This window comes from Delphinapterus leucas, chromosome 4, assembly GCF_059928025.1.
Source record: "Delphinapterus leucas isolate spDelLeu-1000000601 "Yukka" chromosome 4, BTC_Dleu_Yukka2, whole genome shotgun sequence".
Taxonomy (NCBI): Eukaryota; Metazoa; Chordata; class Mammalia; order Artiodactyla; family Monodontidae; genus Delphinapterus; species Delphinapterus leucas.
In genome coordinates, this window is record NC_143132.1 from 34,688,631 (window position 1) to 34,712,142 (window position 23,512).

At 35.3% G+C, this 23,512-nt stretch overlaps 1 protein-coding gene across 4 annotated transcripts in view; it reads right to left on the reverse strand.

Annotated features, from left to right (window-relative positions):
- Positions 1 to 23,512, reverse strand: part of GBE1 (1,4-alpha-glucan branching enzyme 1) — a 297,233-nt gene that overhangs the window by 17,926 nt on the left and 255,795 nt on the right. For all 4 annotated transcript variants that reach the window (XM_089910389.1, XM_089910390.1, XM_089910391.1 and 1 more), the window contains 2 exons: positions 20,534 to 20,718; positions 18,791 to 18,921 (listed from right to left, as the gene is read on the reverse strand). In XM_089910389.1, the coding sequence (XP_089766515.1) occupies positions 18,791 to 18,921; positions 20,534 to 20,718 (316 nt within the window). The remainder of the gene's footprint in view (positions 1 to 18,790; positions 18,922 to 20,533; positions 20,719 to 23,512) is intronic.

The window sequence follows — 23,512 nt, forward strand, 5'->3', positions numbered from 1 at the left end:
CATTGAAAGGGGTCATCACACTGAAAATGGTTAGAATCTACTCACTTAATCTATAATTTATAGCTATAAAGAAAAAGCTTACAAAAGCCATAAAGTTTCAAAATATCAGTTTAGACATATTTCTCTGATATATAATTTGAAGAAAAAAATTCTGCTGTGGCCACTTTTGGAATTCCCCAGCCCTGTGTCTCTATTACCCAGGGAATACAGCCACGTCCTTTAGAAAACACATCCCTTAAACTCCAGAAATTCCAACAATTTAAAACACTAGATTAAAAGTAATGATTGTGAAAGAGCTTTATAATTGTAAATTACTACAACATACTACTCAAGTGTCAACTTAAAAAAATGCACAATGTTAGAGTTGCGAGTTAAGTTTTATTTGGGGCAAAATGAGGACTGTAGTCTGGGAGACAGCATCCCAGATAGCTCTGAGAAACTGCTCCAAAGAGGCAGGGGGGAAGGTCAGTATACATGTGGTTTTGGTGACCGGGGAGTACATGCAATCAAGCACATATTTTTTACAGAAGTTTTCTACTAGTCTCGTGCAGGTTACTGCTAGTCACAGGAGCAGACGTCACCATGGATTTTAGTGCTTTTTTATATATGAGGAGATACAAGAATTGGGCTCATAAAATTGCTCCTGAAAATATCTAACTATCTGAAGGCCTGATCTGCCAGTTTTTCCCAGAGCACAGAGTGCCTCGTTTCTGCTCTCCATCCTGAACTCCTTTCAGGGGGTGTTGAAAGTCAGCAGATGCAGCAGCTCATGATTTAATCCTTGTAGACGTAGATGGCAAGTGCCAATGGAAAATGCCAATTCATAGTTGACACAAAAATCAGGAAACCCCGTCTTTTAGGAACACTGCTTAGCATAAACATTTTAAAAGAGGTTTTATGTGCAATTGGATTTTTGTTTTTCTGTTCTCTCACTCAGGCATGCCCTCACTCCCTCTTTCTCATGTACATGTGAGCACACACAAACACACAGATACACACAGATACACACATGCACATGACGCGGGACCCACACAGCACCAATATCCCTACAAAGCCCTGTCTTCCACTAAAGAACATCCCTCTGAAAATATAACTCAGAGCCAATTTACACTTAAACTACCTTCTTCATGTGGTTTCCAGTTCCACAGTGGATAAAACAAATTTAGCAGGACATCTCAACACCTTCACATCTCTTTAATTCATAGCTACCTCCCTATACCTAGCAGACTGCCTTCTCATAATAGCTTCTCAATACATCTTTGAAACTGATATTCAGGATGACAATTCTGATTCACCAAGAAAGGCCAAATTACATGTCTTATTTTTTATATTCGAGGAAAGTAGGAGAAATTATTTTCCCATTCACTTAATAAATACACACAATGTAGGAGACACTGTACAAGATATAAAAAAAAAATGACTAAGATGTGGTTTTAGTTCACATGCAACTCATAGCCTATTAAGGGGAGATTAGAAATGAATATGAATGTCTATAAATAAAACAGAAAGCAATATGCAATGAGAGGTAGAGCCAAGGAGGGAAGGTAGGATTGACAGTCTGTAAACAAAACCTTTTGAAGGCTAGGCTAGACTGTTAAGATTTATTTTGTAATTAAGTATGAGAACATTGAAGGTTTGTGAGAAAGGTTATGACAATCAAAAAAATTAAACTGGGGCTTCCCTGGTGGCGCAGTGGTTGAAAGTCCGCCTGCCGATGCAGGGGACACGGGTTCGTGCCCCGGTCCGGGAAGATCCCACATGCCGCGGAGCGGCTGGGTCTGTGAGCCATAGCCGCTAAGCCTGTGCGTCCGGAGCCTGTGCTCCGCAACGGGAGAGGCCACAACAGTGAGAGGCCCGTGTACCGCAAAAAAAAAAAAAAAAAAAAAAAAAAATTAACCTGAAGGTTGAGGGTAGAATAGGATGAACAAAGGAAAGGCTAAGTCAGAGAAACCAGCCAGGGACCTAACAATGGTTCACAGATAGTAGTATGGCTAAACTTGGATAATGCAAATGGACAGACATACATAAACCAATGAGATTTTGGATGTGCAACTAATGGTACTCAAATGTAAGGAAACTGATGCTCAATTTGGGGAAACACTTGGAAGGGGAGAATAGTTGTGCCCAAAGACACACAATAAGTTTAGTGGCAGAGCTGGGATGTAGACACAAGTCAAATTCAGATCTAATTACCCTACTCTCCTCAAGTGGATGCCTATTTTATGCCAAGAATCAGGCAAAGTGTTTTCGCAGGCAATTTCTTGTTTAATTCTAAATTTGAGATTCTAAGCATAAAGAGGTTGGAATGAACATGACATGTAGAACAAAAACAAGGAAAACAGATAAAGTGATATCCATCTGAGTGTTTAATTAAATTTAAAAGATTGGTGTTAAAGGACTGTAATTCTTAACATTACTTAAGGAGTCTGGATATCTGAGGTTTATTGCATTTGTTCTAGATCAATTTCTTGTTTAGTTGGTTCATTTGGTCACTTGATTGGGGAACACAAAATTATTGAACTGAAAAAATGTACCTTGCTCAATTTGGGAAAATACAGCAGGGAAAGAATGATAGAATGATAGAATTTTTATAGAGATTTTCCTTTAAAAAAGGAGATCAAATAGATCCCTATCCATTTGGATATCATTTTAAAATATTATTTCTTATTTTAAATTCAAGAGCTTCCTAAGTGTTTGATATATCTATCAACAGGTTGAAGTAGATAAGAAGTTTTAAGCATTATTTTATTATGTGTCCTTAAATTTGAACCAAGGAAGAGCCATGTTCTGAAGACCTGTACTAATAAGATTAAAGAACAGTGAAGACATGAAGACTCTTAAATTCAATGGCTCTTCAAATACTTCAAAAGCTGCTGTGTTTGCTCAGCCACTTGATAAAGTGTCTGTTCAAAGTATAAGGATTTTGATGTAAGAAGTACTATCGTTTAACTCATTCTGCACTAAACTCACTTCACTCCTGCTGAAGAAACTAAGGAAATTTATTGTAAGGTACAAACCCTGAGGTTTCAGACTCAGTGACAATAAAAGGGGTTCTCTAGTGACTAGGTGGCCATAAAGATGGCAAAGCTGCTAAGTTACCATATATCTTTAAATCTAAGACACCTTCAATTTTAAGATGAATTATTTTATACACCTCCAATAAAGGGAAAAATATCACTACGATGATAACACTGTAAGACACATCCCAATTGAAGACATGTTAAAATGTGAAAAAAATGTACACTTAGAATGTATGAATTTGGTACGTTATTTTTAGATCTGATTCTTTAATCAACCCACCCATAGTATTATGATTGCAATAACTTTTGGGAGTTAAGTGACCCCAGGAGAGAGAATCTGTATCAAAGGCAGAAAACAGTAGGTACGAAATTCTAAGGAACTGTGAACAAACATCTGGCAGTATAAGAACAGGTGGTAGAAAACAAAAATAATTTCATGTTTTTAACAGTCTAAAGATAACCACCCAGCACAGGACTTGCCTCAATGTTCTAACATAATGTTCCCCTTTCTATGTTTCATGAATTGAATTTTATTTATTGCCAGCCATAATTCACAAAATCTTAGGTTATGGCTGTATAGCGTCTCAAATAGATCTGTCTCTCTATTTTATAAATATAGTTAAATTATACATCATTTATTGTCCTGAACCACAGAAATGGTCATAAATGACAACCTTTAGTTGCTCTCTCTGCTCTTTCCAAATATAGAGGTAGCAAAAACTTGTAATGTGTTGCTGTATGTTTTATGAATGTATGTGTGTCAGAGTGAGGCAGGTGTGTGTGTGTGTGTGTGTGTATCTGATTTAGGCATTTTTATCTTTAGCTCTGTCATCTAGAATATACGATGATTTAAAAATTCACCAATGGAAATGGAAATGATATTTTCATTATTTGTTTGAAACTATTATAGGGCGATGGACATTTATGAGTATATTACTTTCAATAGACAATATCCATTTAGCTTTTTGCTCTAAATAACTTTAATTAAAAAAAAAACTCCCCCAATATTATACTATTTCTAAAATAAAATTAAAAGAGGGTAAAATAAAAATAAATAGGAAATTTACTACTGAATGTAGTCAAAGTATATTTTAAATATAATGAAAGGCAAGTGGAAATTCCCTTTAAGGGTACAATATATTTTTTAAAATTTTTATTAGTTTACATTAAAATTTTATTGTCCTTGAAAAAAGCAACAACTTCAATGCATGAGCTACACATGCATTCAAGTTTGTGAACACTGTTTTCATTAAAAGTTTAAATGACAACCACATGTTTTAATTAAGTGAAAAACAAAAGTATATTTCTAGTATAACTTAGAATGTGCTTGTTTCATCAGTAGGTTTCTGATTTTAGCCTAAAAAATAAACTCCAACTCCTGCAAGCTTACTTCCTTAACTATACATTCTTAGAAATTGTACAATGCAGAATAACAATAAAGTAAACTCAAAGGATGAGGGGCTCAAATATAATCTACCATGTTAATTAATGGATTGCTATGCTTTTTGAAATGCATTTTCAAGCAAATTATTAGTTCATTCTTAGGCACCAAATTGAATAATATAAAATATTGAGCACTACATATTTCTCTGTGCAAATAGAAATATTATTCTAAATACTTTACAGAATTCTTTGACTAACCTAATTAGGAACTTTTCTTTGTCCTAGAAGATTATATAACTTGAACTAAAAAATGTCACTGTTTCTCAGTAACTCAAGAAAGGAAAATAAGGAAAAAATATGCCCACACTTCTAGACTAACCTCCCTCTAAAATTGTTGGTCTTTGTCTGTGACATTAAAGATTATTACCTAAAGAACTTATAAATTCAATTATCTGATGAAGCAATAGCAATTATTTCGAACTGCAAAAGAAAAAACAACCAATTTTTATACAACTTTTAAGCATATACTTTGTCATCAAAATGAGTTTTGACCATGCAGATGCAACATTTTTTACAAACATATTGTGCTTGTGCTTTTGAACTCAAAATAATTTTGACATAGGCTATAAAGAAACGTCTTCACCCAAACTTACTCTAATACATCCTTTAATAGAGTCCTATGCAATGTATATATAAATGGAAAATATAATTGGAAACTTCAAAGTTCCTGAAAAATAATGACAATTAGCGTAAGTAAGCATCATCTAAGCTATTTCATGCAGACAGACAAGAATAGGAGAAAGCATCCCAAAACAGTAAAATACAGTGGGTGCATGGCTTTGGGGTCCAACAATTGCATTCTAAACTCGATTCTGCCAATTACCAACTGTGTGTCTTCCAGCAAGTTACTGAATTTCCTGGAGGTTCAGTTTCTCACTGGTAAAATGGAGGTAATATATCAGAGTGTTGCTGCAAGGATTCACAGAAGCAGTGTACATCAAGCGCTTAACACAGTGCCCAGTGCTGGGAAAAATGCTCAAGTTATTAGCTGCTCTTTATATTATTATTATAGACCCTGGACCGTTTAAACTGCTGTCTAAAGTGATGAAAAATGTAAAAGTAGGTCGATTTACTTTCTTACTTTTTACACCCAACTTGGCCTTTGCTTCCTTTGTGACCTTTTTTTCCATTCCTTTCTCCCATGTCTTTGTTCTCACTAGAATCTAAACACTTTTCCTGTTATTTAAACAAGCTGAACATTGAAGTTTGATTGGACAGTATCTTGAACTATTTGAGGACTACACACTTTTTAAAATTTTATGATTTTTTTTTTTTTTGGTACGTGGGCCTCTCACTGTTGTGGCCTCTCCCGTTGCGGAGCACAGGCTCTGGACGTGCAGGCTCAGCGGCCATGGCTCACTGCCCCAGCTGCTCCGCGGCATGTGGGATCTTCCCGGACCGGGGCACAAACCCGTGTCCCCTGCATTGGCAGGCGGACTCTCAACCACTGCGCCACCAGGGAAGCCCTAAGATTTTATGAATTTTTAAAAATGCTCCTCATGCTTCTGAGAAAGATTGAGAAGCCTACTCTGAACATCCTAACTGAAAATTAAACACTTCCCCACACGCTCTTGCATTTGTCCTGATTTTTCAACACAGCATTATCAACTTTTATCATCCTATAAATTTAATTATTATATTTTCTCTCTTCCTTTAATTAAAATAAACCTCTATAAGGGAAATATGTCTTTCCCCATCCCCCCTCTTCCCCTCTACCTGGGACCTAGATTAGTACCTGGAATATTTATTGAGTGGATCTTCTTTTCATTATTTTCCTATGGTAGTATCCTCCTTGGGTTTTGATCTATGCATGCTCTTGCTAAACTTTAAGAAATAATTTAACACTACTTTAGTCATAAAAGAACAACCTTAATTTTCTTCCCTCACTTTATAGAGTTAATATTCCAGATCCGTACAATGTAACTTCTAACACAATCCCATTTCATTATCTATAAAGTTTTACTTGGACATTTTAAAAGATTTTTTTTTCCTTCTTTTTGGAACAGTCACAACAGTTAAACAGATGCATGTCAGCTTGAAGCAATTAATTCTCAAGTGAATAACTCTGATTGGTATGAGCCCTGGAGACAGACATTTTATATAATTCTTAGTTGAAGTGGATAAATGATTACATGTTTACTAAAGTCGACATATACTCAAAGGCTTGTATTTTCAACTTGACTGCTTAGCCTTCTTTATACAGATGACTGAAGTTAAGCATTGAACATCAAAATGACTGTGAAAAATCATATATATATGATTTTATACATAATTTGGCAAGGCCAGGATATGCACTTAGGTATAATATTTTCTACACTCTACCACCATCTGCCAGTTAAAGTCTGCAAAGTAAATGAACATTAAAATACTTAAACATTTGAAAGCTTACTCTTTTAGTGTTGGTAGTAGAAATATCCTTTTTCTTTATTTGAAGCCAAAATTTATTAGGAGTAATGTATAGTCTATATTCTTCTTTCTCTTTTAACTTTTAAGACCAAATAGAAAATCTAATACTTTAGGGCTTACTCAGTGCTTCAGAAAGGTAAATGAGAAGGGGCTGAGCTAGCTTTCCTTGAGAAACTGTCAAGTAAAGCTTACAGGAGTATGTGTGTGTGTGTGTGTGTGTGTGTGTGTGTGTGTGTGTACGCACATGCATCATTACTCCCAGTCATTCCTGAGCACTTCTGGGCACACAGTCAGTAACTATCAAAACTTTACCTAGGTTGATGATTGTGAGGAAAAAGATTCAAAGTAAACATTTCTCCACAGGCACCAAAAAAATTGAGTGAGAGATCTTTAAACACACATACACATGTGATTGTTAATATATATATTTTTTCAGGGGTATAATAAATCTAGTATAGTAGTTTGCAATCATCTTGAAAACAATCATATTGGTTTAATCTTACTAGGTAGATGTGGAAAAGAATTACACAAGAAAAGAGTAAAGCTGCTAAGTTATTTCTGAAAAGTGCATTTTTGTACAATTCAAAACAAAATGAACCAATGTTTTGGCTATGATAGTCAAATATAAAGATGATTTACGTAATTGAAATGAGCAAAAATTCTGGCACATTTTGGATCAAATTCTATGTAGACTTAATTATTTATTTTTATAGCTATTTCACAAATGTTGAGTTTTATTTAGACTATCCAAATATTATTAAAATTCCAAAGTGATGTGACTACTATGGTCATAAAAGAGTTAACCAAATCCAGTAAGACAATTCTGTATATCCCTTAGGTAAGTTGTCTGAAGCTGTCAACAAACAAAATATCACCAGGAATAAATTTCCTACATTCAAAATTATTAAGGCAAGAAAAGGAAATATATACAATTAAATGAAAGAAAGCTGATGATAGCAGGACGCTTCTCTTTCACCTCTTTGTAAAGTGTTCTTTATTCTATGGGATTTTTAGTCCCCAGACTCTTTATCCTCTAACATCCTTCAGCACCTAGCATGACACTTTCCCAATCTGCACTTGAAGCTGAAATATACTTAGATTTATATCCTGGTTTAACAAATATTTGAGCAGTCATCTTTTTCCTTAAAAAATCATTTTATCCCTTTAAAGTGAATATGTTTATTTTAAAAATACTCCAGCTAAATTGATCTGTGTTTGTGTCAGAAACTAGGACAGTGTAACACTGCAAAAAATGACATTTAGTCAGAGACACCATTAACTTCTACAAAGAGAAGCAGAGAAAACAAATAAAATTATAAGTAGTTAGTGAGACACACTTTACTTATTTTAATGGTGTTTCTACAGGGCAACAAAAGGTGAATTATCTGGTGCCCAAGTAAAAAACTGTGCTGAACTTACAGGAACTAGACTTAAATCACATTTATTCACTTACTAAGAATATGATCTTGTGAAAGTTATAAATCTTTCTAATGCTTATATTTAATTTGAGGATAAGAATACTTGCCTGACCCCATCACTAAGATGATGTGAGGGCAAGATGAGTCAATATAAATAAAAGTATTCATACACTGTCAAGTGTTATGCAATTTAACTTTTGGTACTAATTTGGAAACCATCTCTAAAATACATCTGATTCAACCAATTCCATTTAATTGAATAGAACCAGGTCATGCTACAGTTCTTCTACCTTTCAAAAAGCTATGATTCCAGACTGCTCAGTATTTCCTAACAGTCATTAAACATCACAAAATTTCACTTAGTGAATAGGGGAAGACCATGGTAGAAGGGGCAATTAGGGATCATCTTCACAGAGCTACAGTTGAAGTTATGAGCATGTGTGAGTTCTTCAAGGGGAAAGAGCAAGAAAAAAGAATAAATGATTGGGTTTGGATCTGAGGGGAAAAAAGACAACACAAAGAGTGATTAGAGAAGAAGGGGAAATCAAGATAGTGGTGTAGCATGTGGAGAAAGTGGAGGTAAGGAAGAAACGTGGGCCAATGGCACAAGAATGAGGAAAAGATATAGCAGGGAGCAGAAGACTTTATGACCATCACAGCTAACAGGTACTAAGCTTATAGTATGTGCTGGACACTGTTGCCAAGCCTTTCACATGCCATCAACTCATTTAATTCTGACAATAATTCTACAAGTAGGTGTTTTAAAAATGAGAAAACTAGGAAACAAAGAAATTACTTTCATGAGTAAGTGGAAGAGATGGAACTTGAACTCTCAGATGGTCTTATTCCAGAGTTAATGCTCTTAACCACTATCCTAGTAAAAAGAGCAAATTTCTCAATGTTTACAAATATAAGACCCAGAAATACATACTGCCATACAAGTTACATGAGCCTTTGTGAGATAAGAATGTTAGGGTAAGAGAACAAACTGAAGAAAGGAATGTTTCAGAATCAGAAAAGAATGCTACCACAGAGAAACTTATTTTCCTTTTGTTTCCCTTTAGGCTGAACAAAAAGGAAGAGCGTTAGAAGGGAAGGTAGTAGAGTGAAATTGACTATTTCCCTAAGTAATAAAGAGCTTATGGGGAAAAAATTACAGTAATGGTTATACTTTTACAGACAAAGAAAATAATCTTCTGTTTAAATTAATGTTCCTATCATAAATGTTAATTGTGTGCCAATAAAAGGTAATATGACTGCACTTAAGTTATATATTAATTAAATAATTTTACTTAATAACATAATAAGAATGCTTTCCTTATTCAACAGTTGGTATCATGTAACTACCGAAAGGATTAATTAGTTCCACAGATAAATTTCACAAATAAAATAGGGATTAATTAGGCATTTTGCCATCATTTAGGGTAAGAGATACCACATTAATAGAATTAGAGATGGTTCTTATACATGGTTATAACTGAAACCACTGTTTCCAAGAACACATTGTTCATGGCTTCACTTTTTCCACTTTTCTCTGGAGAGACACAACTTTCTTTTGGTTGTAGCACCCATATATCCTTAAGAGCCCTTAAACATTTATAATGAACCAGTAATTAGATAATGGCTTAATTTTAAGAAAACTTCTGGAATACTCAGGTACCATTTTCAAATGTAGATGAAACACTGAGCCCTCAATTTGACCCTGTGAGATTCTGTGAGAGTTAGAACAGCTTAACAGAAAATGATGAAAATAAAAATATCTCACTTATAGAAGATCCAAACAGCTTTCTCGTAGGCAGGAGATGTTCACTGAAAAAAAAAAATAAAAGGGGGGAGGGTGGGCTAATTTCTACAGAGATGCAGAAGGAAAAAGTAATTTAACATTCAATATATTAGAAATTTATTTTAGATACTGAATGCTCTATTTTAAAAAAGCTGGCATAAGATATAAAGGTGATATGTATAATTTATTTTTCAAAATAAAAGAGAACAATCCGTTCTGGACTAATTAAATAAAGGACAATTTAAAAAGAAAGTTTAGATATGAAATCTTTCAGGCCAGTGTTTTCATTGTGGATTTTTCCTTCCTCTACAGTTTGCAATGCTATTCCCTAGGAAAGGAAAAAGTTTACTAAATGAGACAGTGAATGTAAAGTGCTTGCAGCATGCAAAGCATATGTTTGTAAATAGATGGTAGGTCTTATTATGAAAGTCTGTTCAGCAAGTATCCTGACAGCAGATTCCACAATTTTAAATTCTACAAAATCATGATGTATGTTATTGATAATATTTTATCAATTTTTCCTTTCTACCATTTAATTAAACATCTGCTCTAAGGGAAAAGCAATAGATTATAGAAATCTTTGTGTTTTAATTACTTAATTTTGAACAACTTTAAGGGCTCTTCCACCATTAGGAAACTGTATCCTCCATCTATCCAGCCATCCATCCATACATCCATCCATCCATCAATCAACAATTTAGCTTTATGTTTACCTAATATATTCCAAGTAAAGATATAATTGTTAATATAAGAAAGACAGTCTTACCATGTATCTTGGAGTCAATTGCCATATAATAGTACCTCTTTTCACAAATTGGTAAAAATACTTATGCTAGGAACAAATGTTTTCCTCCCATTAATGACACAACTAGTAGGTGAGAATGTCCTGTTTTTATAGCATACAATAATATTTCTGATTTCTGTTTTCCCCAGAAAGACAAGAAATAGAGGAGAGAAATCTTGACTGAGCTATTGTTAGATGAATTTCTGGAACCAGAGGAGACTATCACTGAGCAACTGAGCTATGAACCAAAATCAGAAATGCTGTTGAATGACACTGAATAGCACTCAGCTATTAAAAAAAAAAAATTAAAAACGTTTGTGTGTAGTAAGGGCCCACTCATTATTCATTACTACCTATAGTCCTATGAATATATATTAAACCAATCTAAAAGTGTTACAGCAGTTGCAAAATATTTTTCTTACTTTGTGATTCATCTCAAATTCCTGAGTATAAAATGAAGCTAAATCATAGGCTCTTTATTGCCAGTGGAGGTGGGGGGTACACGTTTGTCATTATCATTACATCACAGGGGTTTTTGGACAGTGTTTAACAATGAAAAATTACCAAAAGTACCTCTAGGTAATGAGGTAATGTTTAAAAGTATTACTTTCACCTTGAAACTAAAGGAGGCTAACCAAGGCCATGAGTGTACATCCATTTTGAAGCTACAGAAACAAAAGGAGGACTTACATTAAATATAAAATTGTTAGTAGGATTACCTGTCCCCATTCGCATAAAAAGAGCTTCATCACTAAATGGACACAGAGTAAAAGCGCTTTTGTGCTCTCTCTCTCTCACACATATGCGCATGAGGAAAAGAAACATGCTTGCATCTGTTCAAAGTCACTATGTAGATCTTTTATGAGAAACCCTTGGACTTGTTTTTTTTCTTCCTTTAATTTTTTACCAAAACATCTAAGCCTGGAAAACTAAAAAGTTAAGCTCTACATTTTTAGTCCAGAAATTAACCTTTACATATAAAATCTTGATAGAATGTGGCAACTAGCTAATCCTAAATTAAGTCCTTTGTTTTTATTTGCTGCATAAAGCCTAGATTCTAACAAACACAGACTGTTACATAACCACGCTTCAAAGGCTTCTGTAAACTAAGCAACTCACAACAACATCTCTGCCTTCGGCGATCACACTTCAGTGAATCATCCAAGTGACCTTATATGCTCATAAGAAACTCTGTGTGCAGGTTGCAAATGTCAGTGTCTGAATTTACATTTTAAAAAGTACATCTTTCAGCAGTTTAATGAAAACATTGCAAAGATCTTGAGTCAAATCCAACTATTTACTCATCCGTTCCCTTAGCTTTAAATATTTTTGGCCTGGATTCACATATTCTTCACAAGCCGTAACTTATGATGATTCCTCTTAACATTTCAATATCGTAAGAGTTTGAAAAGCCATTTGGAAAGGGGGCTGTAATAACACTGTTATTCTCACCCCACCTCAAAAGCATGCTGACAAATAATTTGAAAACGTTTGTTACTAGTGTTGTTTACGCTCTCAGAGTGATAAGAATCTGTACATACCAAGACACATACCTTATAAATGAGCTGTGAGGGCTTAACATTCACATAAATATTTTACAGTAAACTTAATTGATGTGATGCATCAGGAGGTTTCACTTTGAGCAAAGAACTACGGCACATTTATATTCTCCAGAATGCAGAGAAATCACAATAATTGACTGAAGCAATTATTTCATGTTTTGCTTTTAAAAAAAAATTTATTTTTTATTTTCTTTTGGATGATGGTGACAGGGGTCACGAGGAAGAATATGTGGGGAAAAATTTGTAAAGCGTGATGGTGAGGTACTGAGGGAAGCTGACGAGACTGAAGTCTGTGCCATGAAATTGTGTATAATTTTCTCATGCTACCTATTTCCCCAGAACTATAGCAAAATCCTTTTGAACATTACAGAAATAAGTCATCATCTCTAATACCACTATTGCTACCACCAGCAACTAAATGTACGCACCCATGAATGGTAGAAAGGGGCACTGTGGTCTAATAGAAAGAACATGGGCTTTGTAACACACTGCTCAACCTTCACCAGCCTGTGCTGGAGGGAAGTTGAATAGTTACTTAAAGGCCTAGTTTCCTGATCTGTCACATGAATCTAACACAACCTACCTTACGGGGCACCTGGGAATGTTAAGCTACATACTTAATAAAAATGGCTAGCAAACAGAAGGTCCTCAAAAGAGGGACCCTTCACCCATGCTCTCCCCTATGTCACTCAAAATGAGGCAGCATCATTTGTTTTATTCAAAATGGATTAGAAAGAGTAGTTTGTCCTTAGGGGCTTAGCAATTTTCCTTTTGATTCAATGCTGATTTGATAATGGTCTAAGTGAAGAAATGTGACCATAGAAATACAATAATGATTCTGATACTATAAAGGGCATTATGTTTCTTGCTTTCTCTCCAGCTAAACAATGTAAAATCATAAGCAAATACACCACATCAGGAGAATGCATTTTATCTTCCTGAGCATGTAACCTGCCAGTACATTGGGTCTCAGTTCTGCATCACCCACATTGCTATCCACTGTAGGAAAGAACACTGGTGATTATTACACTGCAGATTAGTGGCTAAAAAGACAAATGGGAGACACTGCCCAGGCAAAGGGTTTTTATTGTTGCTATTTTTTGTTTTCTAGAATATGGCTACAGATTCCTTTTGTAGAAACAATACTATGTCCTTTAGCAATCACCATGAAGACCAGGTTCAAAACCTTAGTAATACAAAGCAGACAACCCTCTCAGCTTTCCAAATTTATCATCTTATTTTGAAGTGACAGCTAAAAGCATCCTTAAAGTGTTGCTTCTATTCTGCCTGGCATTGCCCCCAAAATAGCTCCCCTTACAACAGTTTCTTGGGAAGACAGTCAGCACATATGCTACACAGGTCTGAGTGAAAGTTGATGTCTTGCTATTTGATATACAGGATACACAGGTTAAAAAAATGGAACTGCGCAAGAATTCAGACATGCTGCCTATTGCAGGTTTATATTTCATAGTGACAGAGGAAGTTCAAATGACTTCTTTAGAAACTTTAAATTTGTTCTGGTACCAAATCCTGCTTTTCTGGGAATTAAAAATTTGATGAATTTCCTGACTTGATTAATACATCCAATCTTGCCTCTGTGGATCCTTCACAGAGAAAAATCTGTATTCAATTCACTGGCTCAGTAGTTGGAAATACCAGTGTCATAGAAGAACACTTTGGTAAAGTCAGAAACTACAGCATAGAAATCCCAATGTTTTCGTACTTTCTATACCTGAAATGATTCTATAATGCTGAACTACAGTGTTGTTTAAAGGTATAAGAACAAAGTCAGAAAGATGAAAGACCAAAAAGAAATGAGACTTGTAAAATGCTAAGGATAGTAAAAAGGACTGTTAAAGCTAAGCTAGAAACAACAAGAATCTGAAAGAAGAGATCTATCTATTGCTTAGGGGAGATGGTATGATCATAACATTAATACTCCCTTGCTCTTTTATCTTCTCTATTAATAGTTTAGAGACAAAAAATAATGTTTTTTTATGTTCAATGTTAAATTTGGGATTTTAGTTAAATTAGCTGAATAAAGAATAAGGGAGATAGGACATAATACAAGTACACATAAAGAAAAGCTAAAGCTTTTTATTTGAAAGTGAATACAGTATGAGTGAAAAATGTGATGGCTGCCAGAAAAGCTGATGTAACTTTAACTCCATTAATGAGACAGCAGTCTCAAGATAAGAGGAGGTAATGGGGCACTCAATATCATACTTGCCAGACCATATCTGGAATATTCTGCTGTTAGTTCTGCAGACACAATGAAGAGGAGTGTGAACAATGCTGGGTGGATTTTGATAAGAGAGACATGATGGTAACAGGTCTGGAAAGTATCATAAGAATCTATTAAAGAAACCAGAGATATATTTGGTCTGGAAGAGGGTAGACTAAGGAGAGGTGGTACTGTGAGGAACAAGTTAAATGCCTTTTTGATTTGAATAGCTGGCATATAGAACAGGCATTGGTCCCAGAGTACAGAATTAATGCATTTACATTTAAGGCTATATTAAAAACAAACAAACTTGAATTGTTTACCTTGTGAAATAGTGAGATTCCTAAGACTGGAAAGTGTTCTAATGACTGCTATGATTTGTGAAGGAGTATATGGGTGGGATTTCTGCACCGAACTGGGTCATTGGAGTATAAAGCATTTCAAAAACCAGAGGTTTTTATGATTTCAAGCTAGGAGTTAGGGCTGGCAGTAGTAATATAGCTAATTAGAAAATATGGTTTAAGGTATGTTGGAAATGCTCTCCTGCCTTCCTTTCCTCAAAAAAATAATCCTCATTATAAAAAAAATTATTCTACTAGATATCTAGTCCATTAGGTCTTCCATACTTTTGAGTATTCAAAGAGACTGTTATTAAAATGCAAATGTCCCTGGAGGAAGCAATAACATATGGGAATTAGTTTGTTTACAGCTTGTTTACAGAAAGACAGGAATGAGAAAGGCAGCAAGAGTAAATAAGGTCCAAGTGGGCACAAATCTGTAGAAGACAAAATCCTTGTAGTAAAAGAACCAAACAATATTTCTTCAAGGTTCTCTTAGAGACGCAACAGATGACTAAGGCTGCAACTACGACTTCTATAAAGATATGGCCCAGTTTTCCAAGATCTGTATATCATTACAACATTTAATGAGTACATTTTCTGAAATGAGTCATTAATATAAAGCATTCAGTATTTATCAGTATAGAAATTTTCTGTATAACAGGTGCCTATGGGCATTTAAACAAATTGCTAAATTTCTAAAGATTCAATTTGTGGCAAGGTTTACCAAAAGCAAACTAGACTTTCATGTACAGTGTAACTTTGTATCATTAAACAAAATTAACTTTGGGGGTGGATTTTACTTAGTAAAATATACTATGTTATTATATATATTTTCATTTAATAATATTGTTAAATTACACAGACTTCAGATAGGGCATCAATGTAGCTTGAGCCAAGATTTTTCCCCTAGACATCATCATTGAAATTCCATGTATTTCCATTTGTCAATGATGCTAAATTAAATTCATGTTTTCTATTCCCCAAACTGGTTACTCCTCCTCCTTGCTTTGCTATCCTCAGTAATAATGCTACTACCATTCTTCTCACTCTTCAAAGTGAAACCTTGTATCTTCTTTTCTACACCCCGTGTCCAAACAATTGCTGAGTCCTTTCACTGCAAGAAAGTGCTTCATATACCTCTTTCTATCCTATGGACATTACTTCAGTTCATACCCTAATTCTCTTTTACGTGTACTTCAATTTTTCATAATTGATACCTGTACTTCCAACCTCTCTCCTCATAAAAGCTCTCTAACACCCTGGGTACATGAGAACTTTTCCAAATGCATACATTCTTATCCAGTAGCTCCCTAGCCCAAACCCTTCAGTGACTCACTATGAAACTATAGAAAAAAAGCCTAAACTAATTAATAAGGCATTAAAATATTCTATTATGTGATGGCAATCTGTCTTTTCAGTTTTATCTCTGAGTACTTTTCCTTCTGGTCCTTATTCTCCAGTTAATCTATGGTACTATCCATTATCTAAGGATAGTCTCTGATTTCCAACAGCTTGAACGGCCTTCCTCAATTTTTTCTACAATTTTATCCATTTCTCAAGGTCCAGGCTTAAAGGTCTTTTCTTAATCAATCCATCAGTCCACCAATCATATCTCTCTCTCCCCTCCCCCATCCAGGCTTAAAAGTCTTTTCCTTTTCAATCAATCAATTAATCAATCTCTGTTTCTTTCTCTCTCTCTCTCTCATATTTATTTATTTTTCTTTTACTTATCCTCTGTTAAACATGAAGATAAGTTTGTGGAACACTCCTGCCCCATCCCCTTTACTGCATTATGCCTTACATCCTAAATTGGTTTTGTACATCTCTTCTTCCCCACTTAGGGTCAAGGGCAGTACTTAACTAACACTGCAATAGATCACAAGTGTTCTGTAATTGCATTTTGGTCTGATAAAAATCAAAATTATGCCTTGATTATATGACATTATTAGATATAGCAGGATTTAGTCTAGGGGTATTACTTTTAGCAGTTTGCAGCTGAGAAGGCTTATGTATGAGTTGCTACATGTCTAGCATCTGTTTGCATTTCTTCATGGAGATGGTGAGAACATTTGCCTCCTGAACAGTACAGCTCTTCTTTAGTGCAGACAACCCATTACACTGATTTCCATTATCTGAGCATTCTCTGTATTAACTGGGGCACATTTAGACTATTAGTCACAGCAACAGCCTTCCCTCCCCAATGCTCTGATGTCCTGTGGGATGCTGATCTGGGAGGGTTGGGGTAGAAGACAGGGAACATCTTTCACGACGCTCAGTGTCACTGAGCAGCACAGATGCCACAGGCTACTTACCGACAGTATGGCCCTTTACTCCTAACTGCCAAGAAACATTCTGTCTGGGCAACCACTTCACCAAGGAGGCCACTTCCTGGAGACTCAGGGGTAATTCCTGATTAAGCTACTCATGATGATAGCATTCTCCTCCCTAGGCACCTCTCTGGGGATATGTGACTGAATTCTGGTCAATGGGATACAAAAGGAAATTTGCTAAAGTGACTTCATTCTTGAAAAAAGACACAAATCTATTTGCCTTTTGTTGTGTCTGAAGGTGATATTTGGAACCATGGCTGTTGTCTTGCAACTCTACCAGGTGCCATTGTTGTGTCTGAAGGTGACATTTGGAACCATGGCTGTTGTCTTGCAACTCTACCAGGTGCCAGCCTTTGGACACTGCTGGCACCCTGAGAGTTAAAAGCAGAAAGGCCAATGGACCAGGGAACTTGATGATATTGTCATAGTGCTGGGGTCCCCCTACCTCAGGGCTTTCATTGTTTGGCAAAATGCATTTTCCTTATTGTTTGAGCCAGTCAAAAAGGGGGTTTCTCTTACTGTAGCTAGAGACACGCTGACGCGTAGGACTTTAGGTTGGCATCCGGCATCTCACTCAGGTGGCTGACATTAATCATTGTTAGGGCTTCAGGGGAAGAACACATTATTTCTACTGCCTGTTTAAAAATCTGTGCTGGTTTGTTGCTAGATCCTGAATCTGTCACTTTTTTCCATGGATTGGGTAAGCCATAATCTCTTTAAAATACACAGCAGGTTTCACTTTGTCACAATGATCACGCTTACAATTATTAATGTTTGTCTTCTTCACTAGTTTAAAAGCTCAATGAGGGCAGTGACTGAATCTGCCAGGAAAATTCCTGTACTTCCAGCACCTAGCACAGGGCTGGCATGCAGGTGTTCAGTAGATAGATGCTTAGTAAATATCTGTGAAATGAATGAATGGATGAGTAAATGAATGTTCAGACGATATCAAAACATTCTCCCTATTATTTCCTTTGCTTCCACCTCCCATGCCCTGATTCCTTACCAATTCAGGCCCACAAAAGCGAGCTATGTCTTGTATTTTAGGAGACGGGAAAAAGAAAGGGGAAGGAAGCTATCTTTACAGCTACTGTCTACTTGCTCACTCAGTGGAGAGGGGGAAAGGAGACAATTCTCAGGGGCAACTTACAAAATATTTTCATAAAGAGAAACAACAATTATCTCCTTTACTATTAATAGTATATTAATAGTATATTAATCCTATACTACATATTGGATTAAAATATTACTTAAGAAAATGTTAAAAATCATACTTTTTAGAGCCAGAATGGAGTTTAGGGTTAACTTAGTGTAACTGAATTAAGCAAAGATTTATCAACTATTTTAAGTCCCTCATTTTTCAGATGAAGAAACTGAGAGCTACCGTCACCAAGATCAGCATTAGTTTTTCTGACGCTCTATGATGCAATAAAAAAACTGAATGCAGACAGTCATACTCATTCGCAACAAAAAGGATATTTTCCTGGCACTGTCGTTCCAAGTCGGTAATCAGTGTAGCTGTTGCTTGGATGAAAGTTGAAAACAAAAAGAAGGCCTGCTCTCTCAAAAGCAATGATCTTATTGGTTTCATGCTCTTCACTAACATGAGCCTGCAAGAATTAAAACACATAATACATTTAAATAATACCCAGATGCTGCTAGAAGTAAATTCTTTACAAAAAAGTTGTTTTTGTCTTTATTAACAGTCTTGTTAGTTATTAAGCCAAAAATGAAAATTCTAGCATGTTATATTTTTTGAACATGTTGCAATCATGCCCTATCAAACTCTAGGCCAACAGCAGTCTCAAAAAATTGCTTAAGGAGTATAAAAGCTCACCAGCAACTTGCCAACTTCAAACAAAGCACAGACAGAGGATTAGGGTTTGGGCTTAGGTTTTAGCTAAAAATATAGCACCTGTGCTATACATAAAGCATCTGTGTGTGTGTATTAGATCTACTTATAAGTGAATTTTCTTTAAGACTTTTGTTTTAGTCCTTAATGAGGTAAGGTATATAAAATTACTTTTCAAAATATGATGTAACATTGTTATTATATCCAGATTTCTGAAGTTGTAGTTTTCTTAAAAACTTTACATTATTTCACGACTTTGTCAGATTCAAAAACAACCAAGAGTCCTTCACAGTATACTTTTTTTTTTGCCTAATAATAGAGAAAGTCTGAAAAGGAATTACAACATCTACAAGCTCTCTTATTTTATACACCACATTTTACAGTAGGTAGTGAGAAGGCTTTGTTTTCTCAATCCTACCCTCTTCCAGCCCCAGCTTTGATAGGACTTATTTCCATGCACGTCAGCAGCGCCACTCTTGGTAATTTAGAAATGTGAGCTAAGGCTCTAGAGCAAACAGCATGCCTTTTGGTATTCAACATTGTTCCTATTGAAAAGGCGCATCATTTTGCTCTCTCTTCTGGAAACAGCACTACTAATAAATGCGATTAGGGCATTTGTGTCATGTAGCCAATCTTACTGAAAATATAAGTACCTTTGTCCAACCATTAAAAAAAAAATCAGAGACACCAAAGTAAAAACACATCAACAGTAATTTCAAACAGCACCAGTAGAAAGTAAATGGATTATAAGTAACACGTATTATATGCTAATTTTTGCAAGGGAAAAAAAAAAACACTGTATAAAATCTGAACCTGTTAATTACATTTTCTAAAACTTATTGAAAACTGAGACTTTAATTCCAGAGGAGAGTCAGGCTCATGAAAAATACAAAACAGCATGGAGGTATAATGGCATCTATTGAAATGACAAGTTAGAGACCAGTAAAGGAAGGAAAAAAAAAGAATAAAGAAATCTCCATGTTGTCAAAGCAGTTTCTTTATGACAGCATAATTATTTATGTAAAGAAAAACAGTCAAAACAATTAAGATATTTTCACAGCAATTTCCAAAGTGGATGCCATGCAGAGCTTTTGTCATTTATTTTAACCAATTGAAATAAAAATTACTAAATTTAAACAACAACGACAAGCTAACCACGAATGTAAGCAGGGAATTATGTTTAAGATTTTCATTGTCTATTGGGGAGACTTCAGTAACATGTTTTGACAACCTGAAGTATGTCACAGGGCACTACACACTGAATAATAAAATGCTGTTTAAAAGATCTGCATATAGATTTAAATCAATTGCCATTCTAAGCATGTACAACACTGGTGACTAAAACATAACATTTAGAGTAAAGAGCTTACCTGTGGAGCTGAAAGCCAATGACATCTTTCTTCCAATTTATTCATATCCCTGTCAAAGTTATTTAGGAACTTATAGCGGAGAAGGTCATCATCAGTTAAATGAAACTGCCTTCTTGCATAATGGTAGCTCTCATTATTTCCTTTCCTTGGGAAGTCTAACCATTCAGGATGCCCAAATTCATTACCTGCAGTTGAAAACAAACATAAACATCACCTGGTAATATTAGCATTTCTTATTAAGATGACTCAATAATTGTATGTTTTAAAGTCTTTGAAATCAGTTTAGGTTATAGTTTACTATAGCTGTGCCCTATAAATGATGCACAACCCTGGCTTAGAAACAGCATAGTCTAGCATGCAGTACCGGCAGCATTTGGACTCAAAAGCCCAGGGCACAGTTTTAGCCTGGTCACACATTCCTTGTTCTACATCTCATTTTCCTCATGCACAAACTGAGAACAGTATCTCTGTCATACTTATTTCATCTCTGAAATAATCTCTGAAATCTCAGAGTAATTTTTGAGATCTCTATTTCTATAATCTCTGAAATCTGTACAACGCTTTGCAATTTCCAAAGGCTGTATGTACATTATTTTTTGATCCTCGAAGGAACTCTCTATTATATCCATTTCACAGATGAGAAATCCAAAACTCTAGACAGTTAAGGGATTTGCCCAACCTCACATGGATAATAACTAGAAAAGCAACCATTAAAATTTAGTTCTTCTCATTAAAATCCAAAGTTCTTTCTACCTCATCACATCAGGCAAGTACGTTTTAAACTTCAGGTGCTACAGAAACCCAAGTCATCACTTTTATTATTCATTTTCCCCATCCCTTTCTCAGATCCATGTGCCACCATTAGATGTATATCTTTAATTTAAATGTGTGTGTGTGTGTGTGTGTGTGTGTGTGTGTACGGCTGGGACACTTCGTTGGGAACCCATTTGATATTATTTCTCATTATAATGATGAGAACCAGAAACCTGATACACTTTAAACATGAAATAAAATAATAACACCTACATATTATACATTCTTCCTTCTGAAAATCAAATTTAGATATTAGTGGTCTAATAGAATGGCTCCTATTGTTTTCCCTGGGTTAGATTTCTATTTTATGGCTTCTTTTTTTTCTCCTAAAAATTAAACACTACTTTCCAAAATTTACTTACATTTGCCACTTTAATGCTGCAATTTTCTAAGCCACAGGTTTCTCCTTTGAGTTGGAAAGTACCGTAGCTGATACAAGTGTGTCCTACTTTAAAGTAAATAGTTGCTAAGTGAAATAAGTCAGACAGAAAAAGACAAATACCGTATGATCTAACTGATATGTGGAGTCTAAAAACAACAATAACAACAACCAACCAGCAAACAAAAAACAAGCGCATGGAGACAGAAAACAGGCCAGTAGTTGCCTGAGGTAGGGGTGGGGGGTTGGGCAAATGGGTGAAGAGGGTCAAAAGACATAAATTTCCAGTTATAAAATAAAAATTAAAAAATATGGGGATGTAATGTACAGCATGGTGACTATAGTTGATAATACGGCATCGCATATTTGAAAGTTAGCTAGGAGAGAGGATCTTGAGAGTTGTCATCACAAGAAAAAAAAATTTTTGTAACTATGTAGGGTGATGGATCTTAACTGGACTGACTGGATGATCATTTTGCAATATATACAAATACTGAGTCATTGTGTTGTACATCTGAAACTAATGTAATGTTATGTCAGTTATACTTCAATAAAAAAGAAAGGCAGAAAAGAAGCTAGCATATTAATATTCTAATAAATAAAAACTAACAAGCTATGATGTAATTCAAAATGATTTACTGTAGAGTTGCTTTAAGTGGTAAACTCTACTAAGAAACACTGCAATTTACATTTAACTTTTCAGGACTATAGTCATCAAAATAAAAATAACATCCAAATATATCTGTAGCAGCTTCATAAAAATTACAGTGTCTGCAAAACTTTTCCTTAATTCGAGTATTTCAGTCTAAACAATACTTCTTATATTGTTGTCTGCTATGTGACAGAGGAGGGAACCAGATTTCTAACTCTGCGGGCCTTTATTTACTTTATGGTGTCTTAAAGTGATACAGGAACTTCCCTCTGCTACATTTAGGAGTCCTGCCTAGGTCTGGAGCCTGATTCACATCAGCCCATAGTGAACCCATGGCATAGCTTGCTCCATCATCCATTCAACCAGCAAAAAGATGCACCTCCAGAATTGTAGTCCAGCATATTCATTGCTGATACTGAAGGTACTGTCTGGAGAAAATTATATGTCCTAGTACTAGTGGGATTTCAACTAGTTGGGAATTTAGGATACCAGAAATGCCATAGGGTAGCTAAAGTATAGTAGCCTACAAACCAGATCCAAGCTCTCTATAGGCAAAATACTTTTATTTTGGTATGACCATGAATCTCTGAGTTGACTCCAGTATTAATAAGCAATTTCTTTAGCCTTTCTGGGGGAAGATTGTTATATCACTGCCACCATGATTATCATAGTATAATCAGCAACAAAAGCTTAATGTTGGCTTATTATTTGCCAGGCACTATTCTAAGCATTACACATGAATTAATTCCTTTCATTTTCAACAACCCTGAAGTAGTTACTATTATTGTCCCAGTTTTATAGGTAAGGAAACTGAGGCACAGAGAGTTATTAAGTAGTGGGGCCTATTAGCCCAGACAGTTTGATTTTAGCACCTTCACCCTTGGTTACCACTCTCCCGTATTGCTTAGAAGCAGATACCATGGAAATATAGTGCAAACATTGACCAAATTCTCATATGTGGACAGAGATTCCAAGATAATGGAATGATGTGCAAATGTGTTGAGTGAGAAGGTGAGATGTAGTAAGGAGTTTGGTTTAGCCATGAAATAGGGCTTGTGGTAAGGAGAAGAGGTGAGACAGGCAGGATGAAGCTAGGTTAGGATGGGCCTTACAATCTTTAAACCTTAAGCTACTT